Here is a 12345-nt window from a genome sequence, read left to right as displayed (position 1 = left end):
GGAGCCCCACGGATGGTAAGTATGCTGCTCCCCCGCTCCCCACTACACTTCACCATGACTTTAGCGTCCCGGCAGCCATGGTAACCATTCAGAAAAAGCTAAACGTCGGATCCGGATTAATGCCTTTCAATGGGCATTAATTCCGGATCCGGCCTTGCGGCAAGTCTTCAGGATTTTTGGCCGGAGCAAAAAGCGCAGCATGCTGCGGTATTTTCTCCGGCCAAAAAACGTTCCAGTCCGGAACTGAAGACAGCCTGATGCATCCTGAACGGATTTCTCTCTATTCAGAATGCATTAGGATAAAACTGATCAGGATTCTTCCGGCATAGAGCCCCGACGACGGAACTCTATGCCGGAAGAAAAGAACGCAAGTACATACAATTTAGCTACATATTTAGGACTCTAAATATGTTTGTGTTTATGAGGCCTTACTTTAATCCATTTGACAACATTTGCAAGCAATTAGCCATGGTGCAAATATGCATATGGGCACCTTGCCTCAGACACTAATGGTCCATGTTAGATTAAAATGCTTTGTCAAATATAACAGATCCCATCAGAGGAAGGCAAAAGGGATTTTCTTTTGCAGAGACATACAGTATGTGGCCGCAAAGTATTTCATATAAGTAATATGTTCTTAACCAGAGGAGTAATAGGCTTAAAGAGGACCTTTCACCTAAAAAAAAAAATTAAACTAAGACCATAGCTTTACTCACATGCCCCCATGAATTCTTCATCGTTATTTCTTTTTTCAAACTGAGCCCCCATTTGTCCGCTATGCTCCCCTGAATAGTTCCCGCCGTTTATGTTAATGAGCCAGCCTCAAATGGGCTGGCTTTAAAAGTTCTCCTCGGCGTGCCTTCTATCTTCTCCCTGGCACGGAGCGCATCCAATCAGCGCGCTCCGCTCTTAGCCAGGGAGAAGACGCTCCAGTTCTCGCGAGACTTCTGAGAACTGGAGCGATTTAGTCTATCCGGAGCCGGCGCCATCTTGGATTCCTCGGTGAGCATCGGAGACGGCAGCAGCAGCACCCGGATCCCGTAGGTAAGTTTGTCAAACACCCCTAGACAACGAGCAAAGTTGTTCCAATGTACCCCCCTAGACAAACGAGCATGATGGGGGTTATCCCCCCTCCCCTATGACAACGAGCATGATGGGGGGGATTCACCCCCCCACCCTATGGCAAAAATAATGATGGGGGTGATCCCCCCTCCCCTATGACAACGAGCATGATGGGGGTGATCCCCCCAACCCCTAAGGCAATAATAATGATGGGGGTGATCCCCCACCCTATGACAACGAGCATGATGGGGGTGATCCCCCCCACCAACCCCTATGGCAATAATAATGATGGGGTGATCCCCCCACCCTATGACAACGAGCATGATGGGGGTGATGCCCCCTCCCCTATGACAACGAGCATGATGGGGGTGATCCCCCCAACCCCTATGGCAATAATAATGATGGGGGTGATCCCCCCCCCACCCTATGACAACGAGCATGATGGGGGTGATACCCCCCACCCCTATGGCAATAATAATGATGGGGGTGATCCCCCCACACCCTATGACAACGAGCATGATGGGGGTGATCCCCCCCACCCCTATGGCAATAATAATGATGGGGGTGATCCCCCTCACCCCTATGGCAATAATAATGATGGGGGTGATACCCCCCACCCCTATGGCAATAATAATGATGGGGGTGATCCCCCCCACCCTATGACAACGAGCATGATGGGGGTGATCCCCCCCACCCCTATGGCAATAATAATGATGGGGGTGATCCCCCTCACCCCTATGGCAATAATAATGATGGGGGTGATCCCCCCCACCCCTATGGCAATAATAATGATGGGGGTGATCCCCCCACCCTATGACAACGAGCATGATGGGGGTGATCCCCCCCACCCCTATGGCAATAATAATGATGGGGGTGATCCCCCCCACCCCTAAGGCAATAATAATGATGGGGGTGATACCCCCCACCCCTATGGCAATAATAATGAAGGGGGTGATCCCCCCACCCTATGACAACGAGCATGATGGGGGTGATTCCCCCCACCCCTATGGCAATAATAATGATCGGGGTGATCCCCCCACACCCTATGACAACGAGCATGATGGGGGTGATCCCCCCCACCCCTATGGCAATAATAATGATGGGGGTGATCCCCCCCACCCCTAAGGCAATAATAATGATGGGGGTGATACCCCCCACCCCTATGGCAATAATAATGAAGGGGGTGATCCCCCCACACCCTATGACAACGAGCATGATGGGGGTGATCCCCCCCACCCCTATGGCAATAATAATGATGGGGGTGATCCCCCCCACCCCTAAGGCAATAATAATGATGGGGGTGATACCCCCCACCCCTATGGCAATAATAATGAAGGGGGTGATCCCCCCACCCTATGACAACGAGCATGATGGGGGTGATCCCCCCCACCCCTATGGCAATAATAATGATCGGGGTGATCCCCCCACACCCTATGACAACGAGCATGATGGGGGTGATCCCCCCCACCCCTATGGCAATAATAATGATGGGGTGATCCCCCCCCACCCTATGACAACGAGCATGATGGGGGTGATCCCCCCACCCCTATGGCAATAATAATGATGGGGGTGATCCCCCCCACCCCTATGGCAATAATAATGATGGGGGTGATCCCCCCACCCTATGACAACGAGCATGATGGGGGTGATCCCCCCCCACCCCTATGACAACGAGCATGATGGGGGTGATCCCCCCCCAACCCCTATGGCAATAATAATGATGGGGGTGATCCCCCTCACCCCTATGGCAATAATAATGATGGGGGTGATCCCCCCACCCTATGACAACGAGCATGATGGGGGTGATCCCCCCCAACCCCTATGGCAATAATAATGATGGGGGTTATCCTTACTCTCCGCCACTGTTTTGTTGATGGTCCTAATATATATATCGGACAGTAGAGGTATTGCCCGAAATAGCACCCCCATCGACCATCTCATTATAACTGTTATTCACACCTTATTACATGGAATTGTGTACCCTTCAAATGAATACCATGAATACTATTTTAATTCTCCAAATATCTAATTTTTTATTTTGTTAAAACAGGTATAAGAATGGATAGTGACTCGCATCAAGTATCATCGAGTGCGTCAACGACAAGAGCTGAAAAAGTAATAAACTTATTACATTTGCATTTTAATTTTGACTACAATTTATTTGATAATTCAGATTATTATTTTTTTTGTCATGTCTAGTTGGAATGGATAAAAAAGCGTCTCCAAGAAAAATATGGTTGTCCTGACAATTCAGAACCCTGTTTTCCTGAAAACCCCACTAGACCCTCAAACTCGGAGGCCAACGTTGAAATTGAAGAGTCGGACTACAGACTTGGAAATAAGCTATGGTGTACTTGTAACAATTGTGAACCAATGCCAACGCCAGTCGAATCAATATGCTGCCAAGAAGTCTCAAATATTGAACCTTATTTAGAAGAAATGGGATGTATAATCGAACATGACTACTTTCATCAATTCTGTCAAGATCGAGGAAAAGTGGAGGTGTCGATGAGGTCAATAGGTCAAGTGTTGCATCCACCCCCGGACAAAGATTTGAACAGGTTAGTAAATGTTTGTAAAGGATGGTTCAACAGATTATTGAATTGATTCAAAAACCTGAATTTGGCTTTTCAGTTTCTATTCAATTCTATGTAAACCTGATAATTTGTTTAAAAATAAAATTTTAAAGTATTTACTATTTCATTATAGGCTACTCAGAAAAACAGCTTATCGTGGGTTCACAGCTTGGATACATGGCTATCTTGGCGTGGCCAAAAGAAGACCAATTCCTTCTTGTGCTGTTTCCGTCATAAGAAAAGTTTTCCCTGACCCAGAGCAGGATTATTGTGGGTTTCTGATGTTTAGAGAAGAGCCAGCGGAGTATCTTGCCATGGAGTAGATAAAGGGCATCTGTCATCATAATTGAACCTATTACAGTGGCTGACCTGTTACGTGTGCACTTGTTCAATGAATCCATATATACTCGTTCCTTGATTTTTTTATTTGTCCAAAATTCACCAACGAATTATGTTGTACTACACGCAAATGAGACTATATTTGCAACATTTGGGTCGTCGTTAGACCTCTGCTCTCATCATAGATGCGGAACGGGACACCTTGGAAGCATTACCTTACTGGTTCAGACGGGTTTCGTCCTATACTTACGGTCGGATCGTGGACCCATTAAAGTTAATCGATCCGCTGCATGGCAATGGGGCACACACGTTCTTGTAAACTAGGACTAACAGCGACGACCATGTTTCTTATAGAGATTTTTTTCTGTGTCTATTTACCCTTTTTCTCCCAAAAAATACTAAATAAATCTTATTTTATGACAATAAAATAACTTTTACTGGAATATTGTTATTTATTATATAATAACACTTGAACAGGATTGTCGAAATATAATGAAACAGCATAAAACATGTCACCATTGTTACAAACTATTTACTATACAAATAAATACATTTCATAAATTTTTTTTTAAAATGAATACTTGGGCTCTTTCAAATGAACGTTTGGTTCTTCACGCTCGCCTATTTTCAGATACGCAAAACACGGATGCTGCCTGTGTGCCTTCCACTATTGGCTGAAGGCTCAGCCCATAATGAACAGACATATTCTTGTACTCAAAACTGACAAGAAGAGGACAAGTTGCATTATTTTTGAAGTGACTCGTAACAGAGACGGATGCTGACAACACATGTAGTGCTGTCCGTCTACATAAGCAAGTAAAAGGCCTGTAAACAGAACCATAAAAACGTTCTTTTTAAAGAGACCTAAGTCATACTACCTGTATACACTTGTGCATCCAAACAAAATCTAAAATAAAAATTTAGAACTATATATAAATATATATATTTTTTTTTTTTAACAAGGCCTCCTCCATATCCCCTCATAGCCTTGACCAATCCTCACACAATTTTTTTGGACATTTACATATAAATTTTTATTTTTTTTGAAGAAAATACTTTCCCTTCAAAATATATATATTTATATAAATCTGTCCAAAAACTTATTATATATTTATATATAATTTATTTTGCAAATATTACTTGATATATACCAGGGATGTCAAACTCGTGGCCCTCCAGCTGTTGCAAAACTACAACTCCCATCATGCCTGGGCATACTACAGCTATCAGGGAATGATGAGAGTTGTAGTTTTGTAACATCTGGAGGGCCATGAGTTTGAGATCCATGATTTATACATATCATACAAAAATTCTTTAGTTCCTGACATGGTTACAGCAAATGCAAGTTGTAAAAAAAAGCATCAAAGGTCTCGGCAAGGTTGTGGCTCTTCACACCGCTGTGCGCTCACATGTTGTCCGCTGTCTTGAGTCCAGGTCGTGTCAAGAATGGGGTGGTACTGGTTCTCCACCTGAGTGAGAAAAGTACTGGTAAGGCATTGGATGTAGAGGTAAAGAAGCAGACAAAAACCGGTCCTCAACGGGATAGTCAAATAACTACCACCTACCAGGGAGACGCTGATACAAATCACACTCCACGGCTAGAGAGCTTTCCTACCACGCGCCGGCTGTCCACCTGTTCAAAAAAGTCTGGAAAGGTCCAGGAAAAAAATATACTTATTAAAAAACGCAACCGAAGCATCAGAGGTCTCGGCAAGGTTGTGGCTCTTCACACCGCTGTGCGCTCACATGTTGTCCGCTGTCTTGAGTCCAGGTCGTGTCAAGAATGGGGTGGTACTGGTTCTCCACCTGAGTGAGAAAAGTACTGGTAAGGCATTGGATGTAGAGGTAAAGAAGCAGACACAAACCGGTCCTCAACGGCATAGTCAAATAACTACCACCTACCGTGGAGACGCTGATACAAATCACACTCCACGGCTAGAGAGCTTTCCTACCACGCGCCGGCTGTCCACCTGTTCAAAAAAGTCTGGAAAAAAAATACATTGAAAGGTTCAAGCATTTTCAATTTCAAGTATTTGTGGCACTTTACGATTCACAAATCACTTTTTCTCAAAAACCACTCTGTAAAGTACATGATGTGTAAAATATAGATTTTATAGATTTAGTGAATAGAAAAATAAAATAATACTTACCTTATAAATAGTTGATGTCGAGTTGATACCGCATATCCTCTACTTCATTGTTGAGCTGCACATATAAAATAACTTTTCAAATAGTGAAAATTAATAACAAGAATAACTAGTAAACGTAACTAAACCGGAAAGTAACGGATGAGCTAAACAAAATTTTGGAACTTAATTTAAAAATGATTAATTTTTGGTTTTTATGGATTTTAAATTATTTATTTTTTGCCAAATCTAGACCAATGTTGACGTACAATATCAGCTTTTTTTGGGCGCTCAACATTTGCTATGTTAGGCGGAAGATCGGGTGTTCGACTGTTCCATTCTGGAGTTATGTCTCCCAAGGCTATTTTCAAACAGTCGACTAAAATATTCTCGACATGTTGTACACTCATCGGTTCATAGACGTTTTTCACCGTCCAGCGTTTTCTTCCCTTTGGCAAAATTAATTTTGTTCGTTTGGTACCGATGGGTGCGGAGACAGATGTTGGTACATGAACAACAGCTTGATCTCTTCCTATATTATTATTATGTGCCAGGATGGCTAGTTTTGTTCGTGCTTCCATGCCGTCAATACCAAAATGTATCCTTTTAGTACTGATATTTTAATACTAGACTATGGAAGGCTTCTAATGGTCCGGTGTGGCAATTACGGATCAAGTGGGGAACATCACTGTTAAACTGTTTATTTCGAACAATCTCTTCTAATTTGTGAAAAGCATTGCTTTCCTTTTTTAACCATAAAACAGAACTGTTTTGAATTTCTAATTCTGCATGGGAACATTTTTTATAGTGTTCTCCATCCTCCCACTCATGCTTGTTGACTATATGATGGAGAACAGAATTCCAACGTTCCCTGAAGAAAAGTTCGTTGTGATCACAAGTTTTCACGGTCCACCAGAAATGGTTTACAATTTTATCAATCCATGGTTTGAGTTCCTGTCCAGCTCTTCCGTTACTTGCCTTTATCAACTTTTTCTTTATTGACTTTGCGTAATGCCAAATATCAAACTGATGATCTATGTCAGGGTACAACTCATGCATCACCTTTTGTATACTGACATGTCGATCAGAGACAAAGACACAAACGTCAAAGCCATTGGAAATCACTCTTTCCATAACTGTTTTAAAACCGAACTTCTCCATTGCAACCGAAGAATTGCACTGGCTGCGATGAACAACTTCAAAATCGATAATTTTTTCACTATACAGTTCCATAACAGTATAAATACAATATTTAGCTGAGTGACCAGGACTATCACATTGGCCATCTCCAGCTAAACACATTGGAAAAGTATGCATTTCTTCTTGAAATTTTGTCTTTTGTTGCTGCCAGGCAATATCGATTGCAGGGAAAATAAATCTCGTTTGATATCTATAGAAGGTTGTCTCTGAAAATGTTGTCAAACCAAAAATATTAAACAACTCGTCCACCTTTTGAAAGTTTAATCCACTGCACAAGATTGATGCTGCCAAAAGGACATTCCCACTCCAAAAACGACCAATTTTTGGTTGGGTATTCCATAATAAAGACTGGTGCCCTTTCCTGCAACTCCCGCGAACTATTAAAGCACTACCCTGTCTTTGTTTGGAAAATGAATTGACGGTCAGATTGCAACCTTCGGGATACTGACACTTCACCTGCCGTAAGAGGATATCTAGGCAACTTTCGTTAATTATGAGTTTAGGTTCATTAACCATGTCTTCAACATGTTGTTCATGAAAGGGAGATTCATTATCAGTTTCATCAAAGGACTGTAATGCTAACAAATCAGAGGAACAGTGGCTAACCATCAAAGGGTCGTACGAGGTATCCCTACAATCAAGAACTTCGCCTCCGTCTACATCAGAAGTAGTGTACTCATTATCCGACTCATCCATTTCAGCTGTCAATGGAAATATTCCACTAACATTATCATCATCACGGTTACCCACCTGTTCTTGTTGCACCAAGTTGTGGTCATTTTTCCCACAAATTGGAGAAAGAATATTACCAAATGGAATTATATTTTTTGGTTGATTTCCAGTGTTGGAACACTCTGGCAAAGGTGTAGATTCTATAACTATATTGGTAAACGGACGTACAGGGGACTGTTCTTCCGTAAGCACAACATTTCGGTCAATACCAATAAGTATAGAATTGGTCAGATCAAAATCTGTCTGAGTGCAAGCGTCCATGAATTTGGTAGTTGGAGTTTCAACATTGTCTGTAACATGTTGAATTTCATGGTATGAAACCGAAGAAGTTTGACCACTAGACTCTAAAGTTACAGATGATTCAGATGATAATGCTCTGTTGTCTAATTGTGGTTCTGAAACTTTTGCTTTAGTCGTTTTTGTTTTAGGCACTTTTCGCTCAAATTCTGGTATATTCTCAAATATGGTTGGCTTTGCACTGTCACAAAGTGCACGGCCAACAGCATTGACAATGAAATTATTTTGAGCAAAATGTAAAGAGCATAATCTATACTTATTATATCTTTTTTGCTTTAATACCAAAATTTCTTCTGCTAGATAATTAACATTCTCAATATCAGAAGGCATTAGCAGTGACAACCATTCTATAATTCTATCCTTACTGTATGGAAAGCTATGTAATTGTATTTCATGGCCATTGACCATTCGCCCTGGGACAAATTTGCAGTTTTTGACCCAACACGTTGAAGGCATTTTGCAAATTCCTGTGAAAAAAAAAAGAAGGGATTAGTAAATACATTCTGAGTGCATACATAATGAAAATTAAATGTTAACTTACCATGTATGTTGTCCGTAAAAACAAACTTCGTATCGTCAAAACGTAGAACTCTTAAAAGATGTATTCCAACGGGGAATAAATTTTGTGCGCAATTAATTTGGGATAATCTTCTTTTTTCCATTGTCGATTCTTGAAAGGAATATTTTTCCGTTCGCTTCTTGTTCAATACTTACCTAATGTATTTACTTACCATCATTCGTGTTAAAAAGTATAAACACAAAGAACAGTTTAACAGTTGAACCGCCAAATAAACTTTTGAAACCATGGATAGGGTTTCCGAACTCCAAAACTTTACGGAACATGTTTCTTCTTCCAGCGAGGAACGTTGGATTGAAACTTACCGGTCTGGTTCTAAAACGCAAATCCTTACCAAAAAAATTAAAAATATTAAAAATGAATGAAGAATAATGAGTATATGGGTTTGTATTATTATCATTACTATTCTTTGTTTACTATAACAGACATAACCGAAAAAGTATTTTTGTATTATAATTACCTTTTTAGAATGTTTTAAATTTGGAAAATATGAATAGATTACTAACAGTGTAGAGATCCTAAAAAAAAAACAAAAAAAAAAACAATGATATTTGATGCGAGTCACTATACATTCTTATACCTGTTTTATGGATCTATTTTGACGATTAAAAAAATGCATTTCTGGTATTCATTTGCAGGGTACATAATTCCATGTAATAAGGTGTGAGTAACAGTAGTAATGCGATGGTCGATGGGGGTACTATTTTGGGCAATACCTCTACTGTCCGATAAATATTATGAGCATCAACAGTGGCGTAGAGTAATGTCCACAACTTATGATTGGAAGAGGGCGGTGGTTGTGAAGCGTATATTTCAATACATTTCTCAAAAAATGGCTACTATGAATGTACTATGAATGGCTAATATGTTTTATTTCACAAAATAGTTGTGGTAAAATGCAGTGGTAAAACCTGAGGCAGCAGTAATGTGACAGAGGCTAAAGTGATGATTACAAGCTGGTAAACACAGTTATTTTTAAATTTACTATTTTCTGCTCTTCCTCCACTCAGATGAAGTCCAAGGAATAATCCTAAAAAAATAAATAAATAAAAAATCAGTAGATCAACATATGTATCCACATATGGTCATACGGGAAGACATTTTTTTGGAATTCACAGACTAGAATGGGTTTCGTAATGTCCCAGACTAAGACAAAATAGTCTAAATGCTTTACTCCATGCAGTGCTATGAGAGGAGGGTGGGGGGGTTTGTATAACCCCCATCATGCTCGTTGTCATAGGGTGGGGGGATCACCCCCATCATTATTATTGCCATAGGGGTTGGTGGGGGGATCACCCCCATCATGCTCGTTGTCATAGGGTGGGGGATCACCCCCATCATTATTATTGCCTTAGGGGTTGGGGGGGATCACCCCCATCATGCTCGTTGTCATAGGGGAGGGGGGATCACCCCCATCATTATTTTTGCCATAGGGTGGGGGGGGTGAATCCCCCCCATCATGCTCGTTGTCATAGGGGAGGGGGGATAACCCCCATCATGCTCGTTTGTCTAGGGGGGTACATTGGAACAACTTTGCTCGTTGTCTAGGGGTGTTTGACAAACTTACCTACGGGATCCGGGTGCTGCTGCTGCCGTCTCCGATGCTCACCGAGGAATCCAAGATGGCGCCGGCTCCGGATAGACTAAATCGCTCCAGTTCTCAGAAGTCTCGCGAGAACTGGAGCGTCTTCTCCCTGGCTAAGAGCGGAGCGCGCTGATTGGATGCGCTCCGTGCCAGGGAGAAGATAGAAGGCACGCCGAGGAGAACTTTTAAAGCCAGCCCATTTGAGGCTGGCTCATTAACATAAACGGCGGGAACTATTCAGGGGAGCATAGCGGACAAATGGGGGCTCAGTTTGAAAAAAGAAATAACGATGAAGAATTCATGGGGGCATGTGAGTAAAGCTATGGTCTTAGTTTAATTTTTTTTTTTAGGTGAAAGGTCCTCTTTAAATCACATTTCTGTGCTTTGATCAGAGTTTGGTCAGTGATTTCCATCAATAATTGTTTGGTGCATCAAATATGACCTCTGTGTAGGCTTCACTTCCAGTTTTGGCTCCCGAACACTGATGATAATCACTGACTTGTAAACCAAGCCTTATACTCAATCTCAAGCTTCTGAGGATAAGGGCAACATGCTTTGTACTTAATACTCTCTCCATAGCACATGGTAAGAAGCAAAAAAAATAAATGGGAGACACCTTCTGAAGGATCAGCCACATAGGGGTCCTTATTAGGATCAGCATTTTATATTCCTGTCTTAACCACTTCACATCCAGGCCATTTGCACCCTTCCTGACTTATCTCACTTTATGTGGTAATAGCTTTGGAACGCTTTTACTTATCCAAGCCATTCAGTGATGTTATCCATCATTTTTGAAATGTCATTTTATTTTTTTAGGACGTTAGAAGACTAAGGGCTGTTTCACACGAGCGGATGCCGTGCTTGGCATCCGCTCCGTGAAAGAGTGCCAAGACCCGATGCGGACAGCAGAAGCACGGAGCATTAACATGACTGATAATGCTCCGTGCCTCTCAGTGACCTCTTTACTACGAAATCACAGTGACAACTTTATCTCACTGTGATTTCGTAGTAAAGAGGTCACAGAGAGGCACGGAGCATTATCAGTCATGTTAATGCTCCGTGCTTCTGCTGTCCGCATCGAGTCTTGGCACTCTTTCACGGAGCGGATGTCACGCACGGCATCCGCTCGTGTGAAACAGCCCTTAGAATTTTAGAAGCAATTCTTTAAATTTTTAAGAAAATTGCCAAAACCCAAGGACCAGTTTAGGTCTGAAGTCACTTTGTGGGGCTTACATAGTGGATACCCCCATAAATGACCCCATTGTAAAAAAAAAATTACACACCTCAAGTTACTTAAAACTGATTTTACAAACTTTGTTAACCCTTTAGGCGTTCCACAAGAATTAAAGGAAAATGGAGATCAAATTTAAATTTTATTTCACTTTTTTGGCAGATTTTCCATTTTAATCCATTTTTTTCTTTAACAAATCGAGGGTTAACAGCCAAACAAAACTCAATATTTATTACCCTGATTCTGCGTTTTACAGAAACCCCCCACATGTGGTCAAAAAAAGCTGTATGGGCACACGACAGGACGCAGAAGAAAAGGAGCGCCACATGGTTTTTGGAAGGCAGATTCTGCTGAACTGGTTTTTAGATGTCATGTCCCATTTGAAGCCCCCCTGATGCACCCTTACAGTAGAAACTCCCAAAAAGTGACCCCATTTTGGAAACTAGGGGATTAGGTGCGAGTTTTATTGGTACTATTTTTGGGTACATATGATTTTTTGATCATTCATTATAACACTTTATGGGGCAAGGTGACCAAAAAATGTGTTGTTTTAGCACAGTATTTATTTATTTATTTTTACAGCGTTCACCTGAGGGGTTAGGTCATGTGACATTTTTATA

The 12345-nt window shown here is 41.6% G+C and overlaps 1 protein-coding gene and 1 pseudogene across 1 annotated transcript; both read left to right on the top strand.

Moving 5' to 3' along the window:
* Positions 1-12345, top strand: part of LOC122925882 — a 2558103-nt pseudogene that overhangs the window by 2099999 nt on the left and 445759 nt on the right.
* Positions 3088-4055, top strand: LOC122928084. Its single transcript, XM_044280573.1, has 3 exons — positions 3088-3177; positions 3262-3623; positions 3772-4055. Exons 1-3 carry the CDS (start codon positions 3121-3123, stop codon positions 3959-3961), a joined length of 609 nt encoding a protein of 202 aa, XP_044136508.1. The 5' UTR covers positions 3088-3120; the 3' UTR covers positions 3962-4055.

Source organism: Bufo gargarizans, chromosome 2, assembly GCF_014858855.1.
Source record: "Bufo gargarizans isolate SCDJY-AF-19 chromosome 2, ASM1485885v1, whole genome shotgun sequence".
Lineage (NCBI taxonomy): Eukaryota > Metazoa > Chordata > Amphibia > Anura > Bufonidae > Bufo > Bufo gargarizans.
Note: the sequence above shows the minus strand (reverse complement) of the source record. Positions and strands in the feature narration are given on the sequence as shown.